Below are 24,680 nucleotides of genomic sequence, written 5' to 3'. Positions count from 1 at the left end.
ATCTAAGTCAGTAAGGAAAACCAGGACATCGTCCGCGTATAGTGCTATTTTATCCGTTAGACCCGGCGCCCATCTAAAACCCCGAAGCTGGGCATCTATACGCACCCAGGCCGCCAGCGGCTCCATGGCAAGCACAAATAAATAAGGGGAAAGGGGACAGCCCTGGGGCGTGCCCCGCCGAATCGAGAAGGAGCGAGATATCGCCCCCCACACGCACCGATGCGGTGAGATCAGTATATAGAAGCTGCAGGTAAGCCAGGAAGCGCAGACCAAGGTTGAGCCTCCGCAGCGAGCAAACAAATACACCCAGCTCAAGGAATCAAAACCTCTATCCATGTCCGCCAGCAGTAACGCCGCCGGCTCCCCAAGCCTCCTACTAGCCGACACTGCAACATGCGCACGTCTAATGTTATGGCGAGTCGCCTTCTGCCTCCCGGCGCACCAGGTCCTCCTGCCGCTTCCATTGCGCAGCCACACACCAGGAAATCTGTACTCCCCGCAAAGTAGGTTTCAGTGCCTCCCAGAGCACCGCTGGAGACTCAACCAATCCCACATTAGTCTCCAGGTAATTATCTATCTCTTTGGCCAAGTGTTCCCTATATTCCTCTTTCTGTAGTTGCCACCCCGACATACGCCACCTGAGCGGCTGCCGTCCCGGACCAATCCGAAACGTGAGTACAACGGGTGAATGATCCGACAAAGCCCTAGGCATAATGATCGCTGACAATACCCTTTGTGTAAGCACCCTGGGAACAAATATGTAATCCATCCTCAAGAAGGAGTCCTGTGATGTGGAAAAGGTGTATTCCCAGCAAGGGCCATGCAGGTGTCTCCAGACATCCGTCCAGTCTAACCCGGTTGCCAGGAAGTGCAATTTAGTAGGAGATAACCCCCCCAACAGCATCACTGCTCCTCCACCTATCTCGATCCAGCTCCATCACATCATTCCAGTCGCCTCCAATAATATAGAATGTGTCCAGCATATCACACCACAATGTCATGAGCCGTTCCACCAAGGACCACTGCCGCGGTGGTGGGGCGTACACACTACCCAGCATCAAGACATCCCCCCCCAATCTTGAAAATATATACCTTCTCTGTGTATCTAACCAAAGCTTCTCATGCACATAGGGGACCCTGCGATGGATCGATATCGCTACCCCCCTGGAGCCCTGTGTGAACCCTGAATAAAATACTTGGTGATATCCATACTGCTGCAGGCAAAGAGCTTTAGTGCCCAGCAAGTGCGTTTCTTGGAGCAGGAGCACGTCAGCCCCAGCTCTCTTAGCATAGTGGAGAATGGCCCCTCGTTTGACCTTATCCAGTGCCCCACGAACATTCCAACTAATGACATGTAGGGACCCCGGGTTACCCTCCCTCCCACCTCTGTGCTAGACATGTCAAAGAACTTACATCCTCACGGCCTGTGCATGTGTTACCCAAAGCGTACAAACTATTGCGAGAAATCAGCATGTGTGCAATCAAGCAAAGAACAAACCCCCCCCACCCCTCACCCCCCGAAACAGTCCCCAAACGCCCACCCCTCCCCACCCCATACCTCGCAAACATGAAAGTATCTGTCTCAGTCGAATAGGAGCCATGTCCCCAACAGGGGGATAGGAACCATATCTTCTAATGGATTCCCAACTGGTCACCCAGAACACTTGGGCCTTACCCCTCTCCACTGCGTGACCGGGATACCAGCCCCGTATATGCACCTAGCTGGACATCAAAACACAGACGAGTCCCAGTCTCTGTTGGGCCCACAAATCAGTCCGCTGAGGCCTGCTTCTCCAGAGACAAGCCCGTCTGCCGAAGAGGCGAGCCAGACAGTGACCGCCGCCTAGACCTCCATCTCCTACCGCCACCTCGTTGGCCCCGGGAGCCCCCCTGGGCTGCCTCGCTTGACGATGAATCTTAATCTCTGCCAGTCGGTGTGTGCACTCACACTCTAACAGTCTCATCGGTCCATTTAAACACTTCCTCAAGAGAATCGAAGAAGAGTGTGTGAGATCGGTAGACCACTCTCAGGCGGGCTGGATATAGTAGCGCATACTGGAGCGTCAGGTCACGGAGGGGGGCCTTGACCGCCATGAAGGACTATCGCTGTTGCTGCACTAGGCGCGTGGAATCCAGAAAAATAAGGATATTGGTGTTGTCATAGGTGAGGGATTTCTTGGCTCTGGCCTGCCGCAGGATGATATCGCGGTCCATATAATTAAAAAATGTGGCTATGATCGGCCTCGGGCGTGCCCCTTGGGAAGGTTTGTGCATGAGGGCCCTATGAGCCCCCTCCACCACAAAGCAGCGGGAAAGAGTATCAGGGGGGAGCCAGCCCTCCAGGAAACGCTCCACTCTCTCCCCCTCGCAGCCCTCCGGGAACCCCACAAATCGAAGGTTGTTTCGCCGAGCCCGCCCTTCGGCATCCTCCACCCGCAACGCCAGACCTTTCTGTATTTTTTCCATAGCCGCCACTTTCTTCTTCAAGGTCGTGACGTCCTCCTCCACCTCAGAGATGCGGGTCTCTGTCCCTGTGATGTGCTCAACTGCATTGCGTAAGTCCTGCCTCAGCAGCATGACGTCATAGCCAACGGCCCAATCTTAGAGTTCAGCATGTCCTTGGACTGGGTAATGGCTGCCATGAGCGCCGCATTGTCCGGAATCTGGCCTTGCGATGCCGAAGCACCTGCCGCAGCCCCGGCTCCTGTAAACTTTTCAATGTTACCCTGCTTGGAGTTACCTTTGCCGCCCTTATCGCGCGTCATCGCCTATCTCTAGGGACCAAAGGGCGACTTCTCAGGTGGCCAAGCGAGAAACCAGGCCCAGACGTGGGAGGCAAAATCCCAGATCAATCATCTCCTCTTCCGGGCCCCTCCGCTGATTCCTTCTGCCTCGAGGGCCCGCAATATGGCCGCCAGTCAACTCTCACCTCTATCCCAGTGGGCCGCGCTGCGCGTTGACTATGGCCCGAACCGGCCACCGATCAGCGCCAATATCCGATGGGGTCGCGAAGGATACTGTGTCAGTCGTGCCCAAAAGTACCTGTGCCCCCACTGCTCCAGAGATCCGCCGGGGGGCAGAACAAGAAGTGTCCGATATTTAGCGCGCACCACCACCTCCAGTCTGGCTCAGGGCTCCTAGCGACGCGGCATGTACTGCTGGACCATCGGTGGTCCCAGGTGCACCACTCCTTCTCCTTCACCGCAGCCCGACTCGGCCGCCGAACACCTAGGCGCCACTGGCGCAGGCAAGGATGTTATGGGGGGGGGGGAGGGGGGACTCGCAGATCAGTCCCCCCAGCGCCACCACTCACACCCCCAGTTGGGCCAACCACTCACCGGAGCGCCACCGCGCAGCCGCTACTCCACTATGGCCTCCTCTCCAAGGGCTCCGGCACCACAGCCCGGGGCCTCCACCAGCGCACACCTCCTCTCTCCGCTGGCCGCCTCAATCCAGGTTCCCCCCGGTGTCACTGTCCCATGGGGGGTGGGGTGGGATGGGGGAATCCGGCGCTGGCACTGTGCTCCGGTCGTCCACCTAACCGGCGGCACCCCCAGTCAACGCGCTGTCTCTCTGGCCACTGTCGCATGCCAGGCAAGTCACTCGAGGCCCCGGCTTCACTCGGGCCGACTCCCGCCAGGCCGCTCCACTCCGCAGATCGGCAATCACCACCGCAGCACCGCTTCTAGGTCTCCCGCGAACGGCAGGGAGCCAGTTGATCGTCACAGATATCGTCCCCTCCTCGGGCACACCACCACTGATGTCCAGAGGCAAGATATTGAAGGCTGGTCGGAGCGGGGTTAATCTGCTACCGCCATCTTCGCTGGCCAAGCTACACCCCCCGCTCTAACCTTTTTTTTGCCCTGATAATTGTCCCTCTGCCATGGAGGTTTTCCAGTTTGAACTTTCGGTGTACAGCAAGTTGTTTTGTTAGCTGTTTTAAAAAAAATAAAGCAAAATGTGCACTTTTTGGGCTAGTGCGGCCTTTTTTCTTGTCATCAACTGCTATCCTGAGTGATGAGCAAAAGAGATCCCATTTAAAACTTGTTCTTACTGTGAACAGAAAAAAATGTATACAGACCCTCCAAATCTGTGTATTTATTACCTTTATCCAACGAACAAGGAATCTTTTTGCAATATTATAAACGGTTTCCTTCCAGCACTCTGAAGGTCAGAGAAAGGAGGTTGGGACTTTACATGCTAGAGGAAAAGAAAATTCACCCTTTCAAATGTGATGCCCCCTCTTCTAGGGAGAAGCGCTCCACGAAGCACTTTGATAAAGGTGGTGCAGAAACAGAACTAGACTTTTCACCTAAAGTGCCTGTAGTCACTTCTTCAAAAGATAGAACAAGTGTTTTCTAAGAAAAACTCAGCAAAAACGTAAAAGATCAACTTCTTTGAAAAATGTTTAAATATTTAGCTCCTCTGAAACCTTGTCCAGCTTGCCATCATTAACAAAGATTTCATTTTCGTCTTCAACCACCGCTCCTCATTTGAAGCCTACAGTGCAGGCCTCCACAATGATGCGTACGATGGTACAATCAGCTACTACGCCATCGATGACAGTCTACTACTGCTCCATGGCTGTCTATTAACCCATTGCTGATGAGCATTTTGATGTCTGACCTTCCCACCCTCAATGGCGCAAAAAGCTACTACCTCTTTGATGTGTAGACTATCACCTTGTCAATTAAGCTCATGCTGCTTCCCTTCAAACTGATCCATAGGGTGCACCTTAAATTCATCTACTGAAGACAGTGCTTTTACTTGTCCTTTCATCAACAAGGAGAGTAGGAGAGTTTGTAGGCACACCCAACTCTACCTAAAAATCTCCTCCCTGGATAACATCACCTCACTCAACACTACCCTACTGACTCATAACTGGTTAACTGTGAACCACCTCCTGCTCAACACCTCCTGCTCAACACCTCCAAAACAGAATTCTTTCTCATCTCTCCTCCGAATCACACTCTTATGCCAGATCTCTGGATGAATCCCCTCACTGCGTTCAACTGCTCCCCCCTCATTATCGACTCTGCTAAATCCCTCGGAATCACTCTGGACAAGCGCTTGAACACTACTCATATTAGCAATGTGTGCAAGGGAACTAACCACCTGTTGAGGATACTCTGAAATCCCAAACCTTTCCTCCCACAAGCAGACTTCAAACATGTGGTCCAAGCGCTTGTTTTGCCAAGACAAGGCTATGGCAGTGCTACGCTCTGCGGTCTCCCCAAATATACCTTGGCCCGCTTAAGGGCCTCATTAAATGCGGCCAGACTGGTACCAAAAGAAATGCGCACATCTATCCAGTCTTAAAATCCCTTAATTGGCTGCACACGAAGCAACAATACAGCTAAAGATTGCTTGCCTATCACACAAAGCCATCCATTTCAAAATCCCCAATTATCTAGCGCATAAGCTAGAACTATCCGGAGGGGGTAGACCTTCTAGGAGTGCCAACTCTCTCCTCCTGAAACCTTAGATCTTTAGCAAAAAAAGAACATGCCACCGATCTTTCTCCGGCTCAGCTCAGAAGATCTGGAACTCTTTCCCACCTGAAATACGTAGAATCTCCTCCAAGGTTACCTTTAAATTAGAAGTAAAAAGATTCCTTTTGAACAAGTTCTTACCTTAATAGGTTGTTGGACTTACACCATAAAACCCTGCGCTGGATACTATTCCATCGCGATATGAACCAATTATTTTCTTATTATTTTGCTGAACCAGTGTACTTGTAATCGTTCTCTTCCTGTGAGTTCTATTTTGATGTGTTTCTATCTGTATTCCTATTTGACGCTTGTTCTGCAACTGTTACCTTCCTTTCCCCACAATTGTTAAGCGCTCCGATTTCCCTTGGGATCATGTTTGCACTATATAAAACTTTATAAATAAATACAATTTACCATAGAAGATACTTCGGTTTCATTTACAAAAGACTAGGTAATCCTACAAAGAAACCCGAATTTTATGTCCAATGTCCCGACCAACTTTCGTTTGATTGAACCCATTCTTTTTAATTATTTTTCCCTAATCTGACGTAAGCAGAAAAATCTTTGCCCTTGGTCGGCAGATTCATTAGATTGTACATGGACAAGACAAAATACTTAAATCAGACCATATGTTTGAGTCTTTCAGCCATCCTGGAGGAGGTTGCCACTGTCCAAGTTGGACATAGCATGCTGCTAACCTGCATCTCCTTATGCAAAGCATTCACTCCTGTGTAGTGAGGTCTCATTCCACCAGAACCATTATGACAACTGCTGCACTATATGATGGCATGCCACTACAAGATACTTGCTGAGCAGCCACATGGATAAGGAAGCACATGTTCAACAAGCACTATGCCTGGGTATGAATGCAGCTTCCATTTTCAGCAGTGAGGCAGTCACTTTCTCTACTAACGTTTTCAATAAAAGTGAGCCTGCTTTATTCAAATGTTATGATTGAAGCACATGAGTGAATGAAAGCTCCAATGCCAGAGAAGTAAATATTGACTTAAATGTAAATCCAATTCTCCAGGGTTGGTATTGTTCATATATTACTATACCACAGTATGATATCCCAACTATCAATTAGTCCACTATATGGGGATTCCTATCATGTCCTACAGAAATATCTATTTGATATTCGAGGATACACCTCATCTGACAAAAGGCGGTGTGCTTCATCATGGGTGCCTCATCACACCACCCGGCTGAGATCACCCAAATCTGAGGAGATTTTTTCAGGAGCTAGTAATAAAGAATTTTTCCTGGAACTTTTTCCAGGGTCACAGTTAAACGACTATAAATAATCTGGATATTTTAGTGAAACATAATGGTTTCTGCATCCATCAGTGAATTAGACTGCATGTTTCAGCCAAAATCTTACTTCCCATATGGGTCACTAGGCTTCCTTTATGGCTATAAAACTCCCTGCCTATAAACCCCTCACCCTGAAGGAGTCTAGAAGTTAAGGGGGCATAAGGCCCTCCTACCTGTTCTCTGTAGTTGTACGTGGAATCCACATGTAGAAATACATCAATTTGTTTGTCTTTTTTTATTTAGAAAAAAGGTACATTTAGTAATTCACCAGTTTTTTGTTTTGTTTTTTGTGTTCACTGCAATGCTGCAATTTCTAATACTAATAAGTGTCATCCTTCACCAAGTGCATGTGTGCATACTTGCCTCTTATTCATTGAGTATACTCCGCACATGCATACTGATCGCAATCCCCTAGCATGTATAGCAAAGAAGGATAGTGCATACTTTCTTGTATCTGTCCCTGTGTCGTGTACCCGGGAAGGGAGGTTTATATTCTGAGGATATTCTGCCCTTAATGAAGGATAACCGATGCCCGGTTTGTCGTGTGGTTTGTCTTTATTGTCAAAAGAATAAAATTTCTTTCCTGTGGACATGGATTCTGTCCTCTGGTTGCTCGTGTAAGGGCTGACTGGTGTTCTTGGAGCTCCGCTCTCCTCCATGACGGGGAAGAATGTGTTGTCCACTCCTCAAAGCTTTACCCATTCCTCCCAGTGATTTATAGAGCCCCTGTAGTCTACGATGTACCTGCTCCAGCCATGCTCCTCCTGGTGATTGGCGGGGCGACGGGTGGGGTCGTTGGCCTCCTGGCATAGGTCTGCTCCCTGGATCCTCCGGTTCCTCTTCAGGACCTCTGGCTCCTCAACGTTAACTCTAGCTTCCTCCTCTCTTCTTCGGCTTCCCTACTGGCTCCTCCGGCTTTCGTGCGCCTGTGTCCGGGTTTTTCCTCTTTCTCGACGGCGTCCTCTCCTGATTGGAAGGCAGAGGCTGACTTCGCTCCTCCTTGTGCACTTTCCAGGAAGAATTAAAGGATCCCTTCCCGTCCTGTACATGGAGTGGCAAAATATCAGTTAACTGGTCCTGCTCCCCAGGAGTTTCCCGACCCACTCTCCCCCTTGGATTTCCCCGATCTGAGGAAAGTGGATATTGTGACCGAAAATCTGCGTTACCCTGCTCCGTGCCTTTACGGTGACGAACCTCAAACTGAAAGCGCTGGTGGGCCAAGAACCAACGGAGTACCCGGTCGTTGCAGCCCCTGTTCCGTTGGAGCCAGGTCAGAGGGGGAAAGAACAGTATATAAGACAAAGGGCATACCCTCAAAATTGTACTGCAGCTTTTCGATCCCCCACTTCACAGCCAGGCACCCTTTTTCAATCGTGGGATAGACCATTTCCCTAGGAAAAAGTGTTTCAGGCATATGAGCTGCAGGTTACATACTGTCCATAGATATCCACCTAGTGTTGGCCCCGGATGTTTTCAGTTTGTTGTTGTCCTGAAAAGTTCTTTGGAAGGCACGAGATAGGGAACTCCTCCTTTAGAACACATTGCGCATGGGCATCGGCTCCTTCCTCAGATTTTTTCTGCCATCGGGCTCTGCTGTGTTTCCTGCGCTCCAGTTTGGAACCGAATTTCCTTCGGCGCGCAATTCTCACCCAGTTCAACGGTATTGTTTGCTCCACATCGACGCAATTTCACCACTTCGAAGTCTTCGATTCCGGTCGCCGACGAAGGCCTTCGGGCCTACCTAGGCCTTACTCTCAGGCTCATGGAAAGGACGCCATTCAAGAAGTGCCTTCAATGTGGGTCGGAGTTTACCCACACAGATCTACATGAGATATGCAACCTCTCACCGGAGCACGAGGCCAAAGACTGTTCCGCTTGTGCCTCTTTCCGCTCCTAAAAGACGATTCGGGACCGACGAGCTGGAAGAACAATGGCTCACTCGTCAGCGTCTATTCCCGACGACATCTTTGAAGAGGGCGTCGACGTGCCAGAACACCAGCGGGCCGAAGAAATTGTCGGCTCCTCTGATGCCGAAGACTCAGACGTCGAGGACATCACTCCAGCTCAACGGGTCGTAAGTAAGACTGTCGACCCCCAACCCTTCCTCGACACCCTCAAAAAAGGCTTCGGTCACACCCTCACCTTCGGGCCTGGGTGCACACCGAGAGACTGCTTCCCACGCCCTGCCTTCCGGCTCGGCAAAGAAGCCTATTAAGCCTACGGGGGCTCGAGCTCGAGTTAGCCTTTTCCTGGTGCCGATCCCATACCAACACCGAAAAAGAGGCCATCTTCCTCAACCATGCCGACCGCTGCTCCAACACCTAAGCACTCCGCGCTGAAGACTGGCACCAGCTCATCCATCCCAAAACCGCACTCGGAGCAAAGTAAAAAACCGCCTTAAGGTCCTGACTCACACGCATCGGAGCCGAAAAAGCACCGGGAACCGAAAAAACACGTTCTGGTAAGACATTTCAAAAGGTCATACTTCTAAGCCAAAAGACCCTAGACCAGCTACCGAGTCTGTGCCGAAAACCTCTGGAACCGAAAAATTCGATACCGAAGGATCTGCCCTACACAGAAGAGCTTTTTACACCAGATCCTACTCAAAAGACTCTTATAAAGGATCCTAAGACTGGCCAACTGACTCTTAGCTCCAAGAAGAGACAACTAGAGGCGTCTGCACCTCCTCCTCCTCCAAAGAAGAGACATTGCAACCTCTCCATTAAGGGTCCCTTCTCCACCACCTCCCCATACTACTGTTCCTCCTCCTACACTTCCTCCACCACAACATTTGCCTACACCATCCACTAATCCAGATGATGATGTAGATACAGACTCTGATGACACAGGTGGGGGTGCACAGACCCAGTAGGGACCAATAGCCCCCCTCAGTCACCTAACCCATGGGATGATTATAACCCCCCTGAAGTGCCTTACGTCCCCCAAGACGATGTATATCCTTCCAGGCCTTCCCCACCAGAGGACACTATAGGTTTTAACCTACTAGTCCAGAGAGCTGCCCAGTACCATGGGGTTGACTTGCACACCGATACTGTGGAGGAAGATTTCCTTTTGGACACTTTTGATAATACACAAAGGTCCACTGCCATTTTGCCAATGCTTAAAGGGGTCATTCAGCACACAACAGAGGTATTTAAAGATCCTGTCAGGGCTCGGGTCCACAACCCTCTCATTGAGAAAAAATACAAAGCTGCCCCTACAGATCCAGTTTACATTAGAGGTCCAGCACCATTAGATTCTTTAGTAGTATCCACTGCACGTAAATGTGCTAATTCACAGACATCAGGTGCGGCGTCCCCACCAGATAAGGAATCTAAACTCCTTGACGTCTCTGGTAAGCGCTCGGCCTCACATGCAGCTAACATATGGCGCATTGCCAATACTCAAGCGTTATTGGCAAGATATGACAGGGCACATTATGATCAACTGGAGTCCATAATGCAGCATCTACCAGACAAGTATAAAAATAGGGACAATGAATTTATACAAGAAGGTAAAAATATTACTAATACTTCCATTTGTTGTGCCCTAGATGCTGCAGATACTGCCTCAAGGGCAATCAATACCAGTACCCTTTTGCGGAGACATGCATGGCTACTTATTTCAGGTTTTAAACCTGAGGTACAAAATTCCATCCTCAATCAGCCATTTGATGAGACACATTTATTTGGCCCTAATGTCGATGTGTCTTTAGAGAAAATGAAAAAAGACAGACACAGCAAAATCTAGGGGAGCCTTACAGCTGCCCCGCCCCCCCCCCCCCCCCCCCCAACATACCACCCAAACAGCGTCCAGTGTCACAAGAACATCTATCACTATTAAAGCAAGAAGTAATATCTTTGCTAGGAAAAAGTGCAATAGAGCCAGTTCCTCTGCACCAACAAAACAAGGGGGTTTACTCCCTATACTTTCTTATCCCAAAGAAGGATGGCTTTCTAAGGCCTATTCTAGACCTCAGACCGCTGAACATATACATACAGTCAGACGATTTTCACATGGTCACACTCCAACAAGTCCTTCCTCTCCTGCTACAAAACAACTTCCTTGCTACTCTAGATCTCAAGGATGCATACTTCCACATTCCCATTCACAAAGCTCACAGGAAATATCTCAGATTTGTAATAGACGGGCAGCACTATCAATTCAAAGTACTCCCATTCCGAGTCACAACAGCACCAAGAGTATTCACCAAGTGCCTAGCAGTAGTGGCAGCACATTTACTAAGACAGCACATCCACGTCTTCCCGCACCTCGACGACTGGCTCCTAAAAGCCAGCTCATACAACCAGTGTGTGGAACACACTCATACAGCGATCCAACTGCTCCACAACTTGGGGTTCACAAAAAACCACACCAAGTCTCATCTGCAACCATCCAAAGTACAACAGTACCTCGGTGCCACAATAAACACCTCAACAGCGCTAGCTTATCCCACTCCATCAAGGATAGCCAGCATGCAAACTCTTCTCACAAAGTTTCAGCCAAAACACTCCCTTCCAGCACGAGTGTTCATGCAACTCATAGGGATGATGACCTCATGCATTTTCATAGTCCCCATGCAAGACTTCAAATGCGTCCTCTACAAGAGTACCTATCACGTCAATGGAACCAGGCTCAAGGTCAATTAACAGACCTAGTGTTGGTAGGCGGTCGGACTCCTCGCTCTCTACAGTGGTGGAACACCAAAAACCTTTCCAAGGGGCGACCGTTCCTAGAGCCAGTTCCTCAGATAATCTTAACGGACGCATCGCTCTCCGGCTGGGGAGCCCACCTACTACAACACACCATGCAAGGCAGGTGGACACTGCAACAAAAGTTACTCCACATCAATCATCTGGAGTTACTAGCTATATTCCTAGCACTGAAAGCTTTCCAACAGCAAGTATCAAACAAAGCTGTGTTAGTCCGCATGACAGCCATGTATTAAATACAGAAACAGGGCAGAACACACTCCCTGCAACTCTCTCATCTAGCACAAAACATATGGCCGTGGGCTATACCTCAAAACACATTCCTCTTAGCCCAGCATGTCCCAGGGGTACAAAATACCATAGCAGATCTGTTAAGTCAGCAGACACAACAGATCCACGAGTGGGAACTTCATCCACAAGTTCTTCAACCATTCTTTCAGATGTGGGGACAACCTCAGATAGACCTCTTTGCCACCCACGAAAACGCCAAATGCCGAAGCTTCGCTGCCAGATATCCACACCCACTGTCCAAAGGCAATGCAATATGGATGAACTGGTCAAACAAATTTGCTTACGCTTTTCCACCTCTACCACTCATGCCTCTAGTAGTACGCAAACTACAGGAGCATCCTCTGAACCTCATCCTAGTTGCTCCAACGTGGGCCAGACAACCGTGGTACACCACACTGCTACAACAGTCTGTAGTACCGCACCAAAAACTATACCCGTCTCCACGCCTTTTAACACAGAACCGTGGAGAGATCAGGCACCCGGACCCAGCTCAGCTCAACCTTGCGATCTGGCTCCTGAAATCCTGGAATTTGGATATCTTAACCTTCCTCCAGACTTCATGACTGTCATAAAAGAAGCTAAACGTCCAACCACTAGAGCAGGTTATGCAGCTAAGTGGAAACGCTTTGTAATATGTTGTCACAACAGCAATATTAATCCCCTAGACGTGTCTATTCAGCACATCATAGGATACTTACTGCACCTCCAAAGATGTAACTTAGCCTATACGTCTATTAGACTGTTTCTTGCTGCAATAGCAGCATATCTGCAAAGCAGACAGCATCTATCTCTGTTCAGAGTGCCTGCTATTAAAGCTTTTATGGAAGGCCTTAAGAGAATAATTCCTCCCAGAGTTCCACCTTCACTTGTGTGAAATTTAAACATTGTTCTCACACTGCTAATGGGACCTCCCTTCGAACCCTACATAAATGTGAACTACAATTTTTAACATGGAAGGTTGCGTTCCTAGTAGCTATTACTTCTCTGTGGAGAGTTAGTGATCTACAAGCACTAACCATTCAAGAACCCTTCTTGCAAATGCATCATAATAAGGTCGTTCTCCGTACTAATCCAAAATTCCTGCCCAAAGTCCTTTCTCCCTTCCACCTCAATCAATCTGTGGAACTGTCCATTTTCTTCTCGCAGCCACACACAGTAGCAGAAAGATCTTCATACCCTAGATGCATTGCTATACTACATCGAGAGAACACAACCCTTTCGTAAGACCAAACAACTTGTTGTGTCTTTCTCACCACCACATAAGGGTAATCCCATTTCAAAATCTGGGATAGCTAGATGGATTGTCAAATGCATACAGATTTGTTACCACAAAGCTAAACTTACTTTATCTGTTCCCCTTAAAGCCCACTCTACAAGGAAAATAGGGGCCTCAATGGCATTTTTAGGGAACATTCCCCTAGATGACATCTGCAGAGCACCTACATGGTCTACACCGCACACATTCACAAAACACTATTGTGTAGATGTGCAAACCAAACAACAAGCTAGTGTGGGCCAGGCTGTTCTCAAAATATTATTTCAAACTACTGCAACAGATAGGGGTGGTCGCCGCTAAGAGTGGGTACTGCTATACAATCTATGCACAGTGTGTAATCTGCAGCTCATATGCCTCAAACGGAAAATGCTACTTACCAGTATGCATCTGTTCTTGGCATGTAGAGCTGCAGAGTTGCACACGCCCACCCGCCTCCCCGGCTACCCTTGTCTGTTCCAGTATTATCTTAATTAGATACAACTTACATGGACATCCTTCCTTTTCTTGCAAAGCTACATCATTTCCCTAAAGGCGAAAAACAATCTGAGGATGTAGCCGATGCCCATGCGCAATGTGGTCCAAAGGAGGAGTCACCTACCTCGTGACTTCCAAAGAACTTTTCAGGACAACAGCAATCCGCAAACATCCGGGCCCAACACTAGATGGCGATTTATGCACACTGTGTAACTCTGCAGCTCTACATGCCAAGAACAGATGCTTACTGGTAAGTAGCATTTTCCTTTCTACTGATGTAGAGGACTGGTCTTTCAGAGCCCTTGTTGTCCTCCTGGGACAGTACCGCTCCTATGCCCACCCCGGATTCGTCTGTCTGGAGGATAAATGGCTTTTGAATATCGGGTGTCACCAACACAGGGGAAGTGGTTAGGGCGGTCTTTAGTTTCTGGAAGGCCATGCTCTTCTGGACCGAGGGGGAGCGGAGATGTGAAGAGGAGTTTGTCTTCTTCAGAAGATCTGTGAGGGGAGCGGCAGTGTCTTAAAACTTTGGAATGAAGCGCCTGTAATAACCCACTAAACCTAAAAAGGCTCTCAGCTTACGTTTACTGGTGGGGAATGGTGTACCCTGTATAGCTTTCACTTTTACTGTCTGAGGTTCTATCATTCCCTCTCCCAAGAAGTATCCCAGGTATTTTACTTTTTGGAAGGTGAATCTGGACTTTTTTGCGTTAATGTGCAATCAACTGCTCTGAGCTCAGAAAAGATAGCACTAAGATGTGTTAGGTGCTCTTCCCATGTTTTACTATACACAACGATCCCGTCTAAGTAGGCTGAGGCATAGGGCATGTGGGGTGCTAGCAGTGTATCCATCAGTCTCTGAAAACTAGCTGTGGCCCTGTGTAACCGAAAGGAAGGACTGTGAAGTGGAATAGGCCATCAGGGGTGGCAAAGGTGCTTTTCTCTTGATCATAGGGATTCAAGGGGATTTGCCAGTAGCCTTTAGTGAGGTCGATCATAGAGATGTAATGGGCCTCACCTAGGTGTTCTATCAGTTCATCAACCCTGGAAAGAGGATAACTGCCCTGTTTTGATATCCCGGTTTAAAGCCGATACAGAACCGGATGCTGCCATCCGGTTTTGGTACCAGCACCGCAGGAGAACACCAGTTGCTATGGGAGCGTACTATAACTCCTGACTTTAGCATCTGAGAAACCTCGTTCTGAAGGGCGCGATACGACGTGCCTCAGGGACCCTGTAGGGTTTGTGCTATGACTCCTTGGGTTGGGATTGAATGCACAGCCAAATGTGTCCATCCGGGCTGATCTGAAAATATATCCTGAAAGGAAAGACGGAGGGCGTGGACTTGCTCTTCCTCATTGTCCGTCAAATCAGTGTTCGTGACAGTGGCATCGAGAGTATGGGACAGGTTTTCTACAGTGGAGACCCTGTGGGATTTTTTTGGTGGAGGGCGTAGCCACTGCTTCAAAAGATTTATATGGTACATCTGGGTCTTACTTGAGGAAACACCCAGAATATGTGGTTTTTCCCATCTTCCTCAGAACTTGAAAAGGACCTTTCCACTCCTTCTTCAACTTGTATATAGAGAAGTAAAACTAATGCCTAATCTCCTACACTCGGTCCTCTCCACCATTTCCCCTTGTCGTAGAAGTATTTTTGTTTCCCTTGGGCTCTCCCTAAGGACTCATGGGCCAGGGTTCACAGTTTATGGAGACGTGCCTTTATTTGATTGGCGTAGTCTAACAAGGATTCGGCTTCATGTGCCCCATCTTTTTCCCAGCTTTCCTTGGTTATCTACAGAAGCCTATGGGGTTTACGCCCAAAGAAGCTCGAAAGGGGAAACCCCAAGGATGCATTGTACCTGGCTTCTGAGTACGAATAGGGCCATAGGTAATAGTTGGTCCCAGTTCCTCCCATCCCCAGTTAACATTTTCTTGAGGGTGAGCTTGAGACTGCCATTGTAGCGTTCTACAAGGCCTTCCGTCTGGGGGTGGTACACCAATGTTTTTATATGTCTTATATTTAATTGTCTACAGACCTGCTTCATTAATCTGGACGCAAAGGGAGTCCCTTGATCTGTAATGATGTCCCGCAGGAACCCCATCCTCGAGAAGACTTCTGTTAGTCGCTGTGCAATAGTGGTGGAAGTAGCCGAGCGCAAGGGAAAGGTTTCGGGATACCTGGTAGAGTAGTCCACTATTACAAGAACATACTGGTAACCCCTGGTGGACTTTGGGAGGGGACCTATGAAGTCACTTCCGATTCGGTCAAAACGCTTGCCAATAATGGGAAGGGGGTTTGATGGAACATTTGGAGGGGTAAAGGGGTTTCTCTTTTGACAAATCGGGCACTCTTGACATTATTTCTTTATCTGGCATGGACCCCTGGCCAGAAGAAGCTCTGCAATATGGACTGTGCTGTTTTCTCTGCTCCACAATGTCCCGCAAAAAGATGGGCATGGGCAAAAAAAAAAAAAGGATCTGGTCTCGGAACCCGGTTGGCACCAACAACTGGGGTTCCTCACCTTCCTTGGCCACTCGATACAAAAGGCCGTTTTGTTCTATGAAGCAAGGATATGTTAGTCTTGGGGACTTAAGTGACTCTCTGGCACTCTGCCAGGTGTTGCTAAGGCGACAGTCATTCAATTGAGCAGTCCTAAAATGTGTGTCTATGGCCCAAGGTTCGGAGGTTATTAAGTCATTATGGGGATTTCCAGCTCCGGGATTGTTCTTTAGGTTCCCCAGCATAAGGTTAGAAAAACAGGGGTTACCTATTCCTATTATATTTGGCTCAGAAAGGTAAGGCAGCACCCCTACGTCTGTTAGGGTTTCTATGCCTTGCTCGGTTCGGAGACTGACTCTGGCTACCGGATAGCCCTTATGTCACCATGTACACACCGAATGCTAACAGACCTCCCAGGAAGTAGGTAAGACTGAGGAATGAGTTCCCCCCCCCCTTACTACTGAATGCCTACAACCTGAATCTAAGAGGACGGTTACAGGATGGCCTTTCATGCTCAAACTCACATAAAAAACTGGACCAGTTTCTTGGGCGTACAAAACGGACCGGGGCAGATAGCTCACATCCATCGGCTCTTCTTCTGTTTTCTCCTTTCTCCGTCTACAGACTGTGGCGATGTGCCCGCACTCAAAACACTGGGGCCCAGAGGAAGTGAGGGTATCTGGTCTCCCGTATTGCAGTTTATGGGGCTCAAATGGAGGCTTAGATGATTTATTTTCTGCTTTCCCGGGTTGGGGTGTTCTTAGGCTCTTCTTGGGTTCTTTTAACATGCTTCGGCTCTGTGCCCTGACGTAATATGTGGCCATCTCTTTAGCATGTTGCACAGTCAAACCTGCATGTTGGCGCAACCATCTTTGGGTCCCATAAGGCAGTGCCTTGAGGTATTGCTCGAGATAGATCTTATCCATTATCTCTTCACAAGTAGACTCCAAGGGCTTGAGCCAACGATCAGCTGCATCCTTTAATTTATAAAAGAGTGTTTTTGGGGTGTCACCTGGTGCACCTCGTTCTTGTCTGAACTTAAGGCGGTGTGCCTCGTCTACCCCCAAATGGTGCAGTATAAACTGTTTTACATGGCCATAGGCAGCAGTACTGTCTCGGTTGACCATTTGGCATGCTGCTTGAGCCTCACCAGTGAGCAGGGCTGCCAGATAGAATGGCCAACGGTCTACTGGCCAAGTGCTGGTCCTTGCGGCACGTTCAAAATTCAGAAAGGAGGAGACTGGGTCGTCTCTCTGGACGTACTTTTGCCGGGGGACCACTGTTCCTGGTAAAGCAGCCCCCCCCCCTCCCTTGACCCAGAGCTAACAATAGTTGGGACTGTCCTTCAGCCCATTTAGTCAGGTTGTCCGCCTGTGTCTGATTCGCGGAGGTGAACACAGCCTGGTCCATCTCAGCTTGGTTGGCGTTCTTCTCAACAGCCCATTCTAATTTACTTAGTCCCTCTCTCATTTGGGTGATCAGGTTTTCCATCTTCTATCAGACGGAGGTTGCCTGCATTCTCCACCAAAATCTGCTCCGCGGCTTTTCTAGCTTCCTCCTCTCTTCTTCGGCTTCTCTACCAGCTCCTCCGGCTTACCCGTGCCTGTGTCCGGGTTCTTCCTGTTTCTCGTCGGCATCCTCTCCTGATTGGAAGGCAGAGTCTGACGTCACTCCTCCTGGCTCCTCCTCCCGCACTTTCCAGGAAGAATTAAAGGAGCCCTTTTCTGGGCTGTACATGGAGTGGCAACACGTCAGTTTCGGGACAGGTTAATGGCTCCTGCTTCTCACAACACACAACACCCTGACTTACCTTATGTTATGTTAAACAGCACTTGTATCACGCACAGCTACTCCAGTGGAGTGTCCCGGCAATTGCCCTGCAGGAGGTTAAATAAGAAGCAGAAGCGAACTAAAAAGAAGTGTCTTCAGTCTTTCTGAAAATCTTTGTATCATGGAGAGCACGCAACTCCACGTATAGTTGGTTCCAGGCTGCAGAAACAATCCATGAGAGGGAGCTGCCACTGACCCTCTGCTTGTGAAACCTAGGAACACATGTCATAAGCTTGGTGGTAGAACGCAACTGCCTAGCCAGAGCATAGAACCTAAATCTTGTTCTCAGATAATCCGGGCCATGCCCATTGAGAACGGCATGAGCAATTACCAGAGATTTAAATTTCAACTTCTTTCACCTGCAACCAATGCAGGTTACGCAGGTGTTGCCTAACGCTAACCCTCTTAGGGAGGTTCAGAAGTAGTCTGGCTGCAGCATTTTGAACAACCTGAAGTTTATTTAAAAGGTAACCAAGCAGACCAACATACCGTGCATTAGCATAGTCCCTGTCGGATGTGATCAGAGCTAGGGTGACCGTTTTTCTTGCTGTAGCGGGGGGTACCGGTAAGACTTTTTTCAGTGCCTTCAGAATACCAAAGCATATTCCCAATAGTTTTTTAATCTGAGGGCTAAAGCACAATTTTTCATTGAATCAGATACCCAAGTTCTTAGTAGCCACCCCCGTGGGGCAACAGCACGGGGACTCATCCAGCCAAAAAGAGCGCCCAAACTGCGGGGTAAGTTACCAAAGGGCAGGATCTCTGTTTTGTCATTGTTGCACTTTAGTTGGGCTAAAGTTAGCCACAGAAAGACTGCAGTCAGGCAAGTTTTTGCACAGGAAGGACTAGACTCCTTATTGTTCCAGGAGGAAGAGGATCGGAGTATCATCACCATACAAGATGACTTTGGCTCCCAAATTCTCTTATAGCTTAATAAGGGGGGGCATGTATATATTAAACAGCAGAGGGCTCAGTACAGAGCCTTGAGGAACCCCCATAGTCCGCTTCTGGGGGGCAGTCGCCAAAGGCAGAATCCAGATTTGCTGAGTTCTATCCTCCAAATAAGATTTAAGCCAGTATTGAGCTGACCCCACCACATCGATATCCCAAAGGCGGGTCGGGAGCAGGGCATGCGGGACGGTAGCAAACGCAGCCAACAAGTCCAGAAGCATCAGGGCAGCACTGCCCCAGCATCTAAGGTTTCACCAATGGCCTCGGATATTTCAACCAGCGCTGATTCCTTGCAGTGAGAAGATCTGAAACCAGATTGGGCCGGGTGAAGGATATCATTCTGTTCCACTAAGTCAGATAGTTGTTAATGTTTTTCAAGAACCTTAGCCACATTTGGGAGAAGGGAAATAGGGCGATAGCTAGGGGGAGGGGCTGGATCCAGTGTAGGTTTCTTAAGCAGGAGAACAATCATAGCCTATTTCCTATGCAGTTCCTGTTCACATTTCATTGGTCCATAGAATAAGGGCATTTCCCCGTAGTCACACACTTTATATAAAAATAATGATAATGTTTCAGAATCCTTCAGTTATTTTATATGTATCATTTGTTAAATCTGATTAAGTGTTTTTTTAGACGATCCATCCGTGATGGGTGAGAGAAGTTACCCATCATGTAGTATGCCACCATACGACGGGTAAGGTATCTCCTCTAATATCAAATAGATATTCCTGCAGGACATGGTAGGAATGCCCATATAATGGACCGATTGATAATTGGGCTAGCGTACTCTGTGTGGTATAGTTTGATAGGGAGAACCCATAAAAAAAAAGTTCTCTCATTCTCTTTGTGTGTGAAGACATTGTTCATATATTCATGTGTGATCCCATCTCCTCGCAGTTCAGAGACTCACGTTTAGCATATGTACTACTCAGCACTTCCACTTCATTGGCTGCAGTATGGTTTTGAGGTGAATGTGATACTATACAAACACTTGTTGAAGCCTATTGCCATTTTAACAGTGTTTACTGCTATTTTAAAGTTACCTGGGATTCTCTACCTGACTAGTGGGAATGAATCAAGCATATAGATGCATGAAATATATATTCGGTTGAAAACTGGAGTTACAGGTAAGCAACTAATGTACTTGCCTGCCAGAACCATGTGTTGGTAGGAGAGCTTATGCAATCATTTAGAAACATGCTAATATAGCATAACTTAAAACTATAGCTTTCTTAACAACTTGAGGAAAATACTTGTAGGAAGTATTTAGTGCAGACAATTTTGAAGCATTAGTCACTCCGTACTTGCCAACTTTAACTTGAAATAGCACTACTATCGAGGTGGAAAGGGCTGTGCCACCAGAGCCTCTAAATAAAGCTCCATTTTCCACCCAAAGAATTGGTATATTTTTTTTTCCTTGTTGCAGGCTCTGTGGATACCCACCATTCTACTCCAACCACGGCCTGGCCATCTCTCCGGGCATGAAGAAGCGGATCCGGATGGGTCAGTACGAGTTTCCTAACCCAGAATGGTCTGAGGTATCAGAGGAAGGTAGGAAAGCTGAAATACTGCCCTGGGCAATCCTATTGCATCTCCAGTCGGCATTTGATCACTGATTTGTTTCCTGTACGATTGAGGTGTGTGTTATGGGACAGAGTAGGATGTATGGACCGACACCAACCCAAGTAATTCCAGGAGCTTGCTGAAATATAGTAGGTGTTTTTAGAGCTATTGGAAGGATCTCTATTCCTGGTATTGTTTCTTAAAGCTGTCACTGGATTCTTGAAAGATGCTGATATGCACCATGAGCCAAAATTAAAACTGTAGCAAAGTTAGCTTGAACTTGGATGCTAGTTTTTTTTATAGTCCACGCTTTGCGGTGGCAACTTTGTTTTTTAGCTAAAATATTTTTTCATTTTTGTTCCAACCTATTTAGCGAGCTGCAAATATCTCCTCCGAGGTATTATTGGGTGCTTACTTACTACTTGAGTTTTAATCTCTGGTTGAGAAACATGATCATGGTCCGTCATGGAAGTTGGGTTCAGAAAGCATCTTAGATTTCCTAACTGAGTCAATGCACCATTTTTTGGAAATGTTGCCTAATTCAATAGTCTTATTAAATTCACCCTATGTAATTAAAGCAAGTATTGGAAAAGCAGTCCGGTCTGGCATTTGTCCACCTTTGTTTTATCCTTGACGCATAGCTTTACCATTTGCAGGCAGTGGGTTGTTCCTCATTGATTTCATGCTAGGTGTCCTAAACTGAAAATCTCATACTGAGGCAGCATTTTAGGCTACAACGTTATGAACCCGGGGAAAGGAATGCATTAGCAGAGTTGGTCTCTCCCCTAAAAGAAGAGGGTTCAGAAAAGGAAGTCAAAGATATATCTTGCATTGTAAGTGGTAAACTTAAAGGCACAGACAACAATTTACTGCGTAGTAGACATGTTAAACAAAGGGCCAATATTTAAGTTTCACCTTTAAGAAAACGTGTGCATTCGTCTTGTGAGCGAAAAAAGTTGTAAATCCAACAAGTTACCATAGTAAAATTAAACAAATGTTCATGAGTGGCTGGATACTTTAGCGTCTCTTAAAGACACAGTTCTCTTCACTAAAGAGGCCTTCCTTCCTAAACACAAAAGCCATTCATTGGCAATTCAGATGTTTGCTTGTCTGAAAGTAAATATTGTGAAGCATTCACTCTAGCTACTCATCACCACGCACAGCAAAGCTCTTTGGGGCAGTTACCTGGCAAGCGCACGAGTCCCGGTCAGCGCACACAGCGAGTCCTCCCGCCGCCGCTTTCACCACCATAGCGGCCGCCGAGCGGAGGACTCGCTTACCCAGCATACATGCGGCGGCGCATCTTGACGCCGTCATTGCAGCGCAAGGAGGCGCTGTGAAAAGAGAGCCAGCCCCCGCGCCGCTGGAGCGCGCGGGAGCGCCCGGGGCAAAGCCCGGGCAAAGGGCGGGCCCTCTGTGGCCCTCCGGGGACCGAGGAGCCGGGCCGGGGCCACACCCTTTTCGTCCATCAATGCTCACTGCTCGTCTGAGTAGCTTCTAAATACGTGAGTGAGATCCTATTTCCTACACAATTACATCTTGTATTAATTGAGCTTGGAACTATCAGCCACTATGACCACTAAAGTGGTTACTATGGACACTTTCCTTATAAAAAAGGTAGCGCTAATCAACAGCAACAGAAGGGCTTCCTTGGGATTGGAACATTCGCCTGCTATTACTATCACACCTGAGCCCCCAGTTACTGTTCCTGATATCTCTGTGGTAAAGGAACACCCGGTCCCTGCAGGCAAAGTAACTATTGTAACAGCTATGGTCCATGCGGGCCAGCATGATGAAGTCCCTCATGTTCAAGCCCCCACAGGGTTGGGCATATCCTCTACAGGAATAAATGATCCTGCAACTAAAGAATCCCCTAGAAGATTCAAGAAAGCCCGAGTGAGACGAAGGGGGAAGCAAAGTAAGGCAAGCCATAAAACTACACAAGGAGGGGGGAGTGTGCTTGGAACTGTACCTCTATTCTCTGAGTTGAGGTCTCCCAACTTGGGAGGAATGGGGGATGCAACTTCACTGAGTCGTCTTACAGACTCTGTGATGCTTATTGATTTCTCACAACCAGGGATTATAGACAATATTGATAATCTTCCTCTTGATCCCATTACAATGAGCAAACATCTTTTGTCTAGCACACCAATTAGCTCATCATTACTGGACTCACCTACAGGGAATGATAATGGTAGGTTATCAGGTTCCCCAAAAATTCTTATTGAGTCATCTTCTAGGTCTTCTATTTCTCCCCTTGCTATAAGAACCAGTAAAAAAGGGGGGGTGAGCCACTGTGTAATCGAGCACAGAAGATAAGGAAAGGGGCAGCTCATTCCCCACAGTTACAAACTGGTCAAACCTTATTAGGTGAAGAGGCCATGATGGCCAAAATTGTAGAACTTATCAGGGGTGTGATGCAACCGATTCTGGATAAGACCAACATGATGTGTACACACTTAGACATTATAGAGAAAAAGGTTGAACAGAATTCCCTCCTTTTACATGACCTAATAAAGGGCCCGGGAAAAGCTAAGACGAATCCTATAGCAAAGACTAACCTACCTGCAAAATCTAAAGTAATAGCTCCCCCCATAACATCAGCTCCCATAACACCAGCAACTAAAGCACCAGCATCTGTGCTAAAAAAGAAACCAGTGCAAGAGAGGGTAAGATCGGGTAGCCCCACGATCACGCTATTAACTCCCACACCACAATTGCCTATAACTCAGCCGGCGGCCCCAGTAATTAAAGATCAAACCCTTAAACCTGGGGAACCTCAAAAGCAGGGTGGTAGTAAGGATATATTAACAACGAAATCGAGAAATGGGAATCCACCAACTATTGCCTTAGAAAAGACGAGCCGTACTATAGATTTACCCCCAGACTCTGCCCCTTTCGTTATTGTAATGGCAGGGGTTCCAGAACTGCCTCCAGGTAAATGGGAAGATCACGCAGCCTTACGGAACAAGGTTACCTTTTGGCTTCGAGACAACAGACCGTTGCCTGCATCCATCAATGGTGAAATTCTAAGTGTAAGGCGTGCCAATTGGGTGGGAGTTAGACCGAAGGATAGAAGGGGTGATGTTATAATCATTAATTTTAAGGATTATAGGGCCGTGAGGCACATTGGAGATTGGTTCGATGCCAGTAGCAGCGATGCCATCTCCACACATCTTTTATCCTATTTCTATCCCTATGCACCATCAAAAGACCATAATAAATGGGGCTGGAATAGGCAGCTATTTAAGAACCCAACCCATCAACAACGGGGGTCTAGAAATGTGAGACCATGGGATAGGCCCGGTCCAAGGGGGCCACCTCCTTTGTTGGGCAGTCCTGTTTATGTAAATGCTCAGGACCCCCATACTTACATACAAAGGCCGGAGGTGTTTTATCCCAGATATCAGTTGCAAGATCATCAATACCCCCCTTTAAATAATCAATACCCACCATATCTGGAGCCTAACCCCCCTTAAGGTAGACCATGGAATAACAGAGAATTCTTCCCATACATGTATAATCTACCTATCCAAAATCGCTTCCAGATTTTCTCTGGTCTGGATGGGGTTGATTGACAGCAAGCTCATATATCCCAAGAAAATCTGGCCGGGAAAAAAAATTTTCCTCCAGTTTTTCACCCTCTTATTAAGGGTATGGTTCCCCCTAAAAGTACCGAGGCTTTGAGCGAGTTACCCCAAGAATTGCCCACTTTACAAAAGGTCCTTACTTCTGATAGATTGACACCATGCGACAGTGATACTCTGGAGCAGATGCAATCTATCATAGATGATAAAAATGGGAGTGGGGAACAGATAGGAGATGGCCCGATCCAGATAAAGAATGATCCATGTGCACTGCTGTTTTGGAATATAGCAGGGTTTAGGCATAAAATTACTAACCCAGCCTGGGAGTCTGTAATAAATGGCCAGGATATAGTGGCCTTGCAAGAAACATGGACTCAGGAATCAATCCATGTAAATGGTTACAGAACCTTCTTTACACCAGCTGTTGGAGGTCATTTTGGTAGAGCAAAGTGTGGATTGACCACGCTTGTTTCAAATCAACTTAAAATTAAACAAGCTCATTGCCATTTATATTCCAGTTATTTTCAGCTTATAACCCTAAGGAATTTTAAAGGAGCCGGGGTGTTAATTATTAATTTTTACAATAATGTCCCGAGAGATGAAATTCTGGTTGTAATGAAGCAGCTTAAGGAGGAAGTTCAGTTAGAGGTAGATAAAAATGATAGGGAGTTGATAATTTTATGGGGGG

At 47.6% G+C, this 24,680-nt stretch overlaps 1 protein-coding gene across 1 annotated transcript in view; it reads left to right on the top strand.

The window, feature by feature from the left end:
* Positions 1-24,680, top strand: part of MAPKAPK2 (MAPK activated protein kinase 2) — a 220,277-nt gene that overhangs the window by 178,019 nt on the left and 17,578 nt on the right. The window contains exon 7 of the mRNA XM_086923409.1: positions 20,269-20,393. Coding sequence (XP_086779535.1) covers positions 20,269-20,393 — 125 coding nt within the window. The remainder of the gene's footprint in view (positions 1-20,268; positions 20,394-24,680) is intronic.

This window comes from Lissotriton vulgaris, chromosome 5, assembly GCF_964263255.1.
Source record: "Lissotriton vulgaris chromosome 5, aLisVul1.2, whole genome shotgun sequence".
Taxonomy (NCBI): domain Eukaryota; kingdom Metazoa; phylum Chordata; class Amphibia; order Caudata; family Salamandridae; genus Lissotriton; species Lissotriton vulgaris.
The sequence above is the reverse complement of the archived record's forward strand: the minus strand, read 5'-3'. Positions and strand labels throughout refer to the sequence as shown.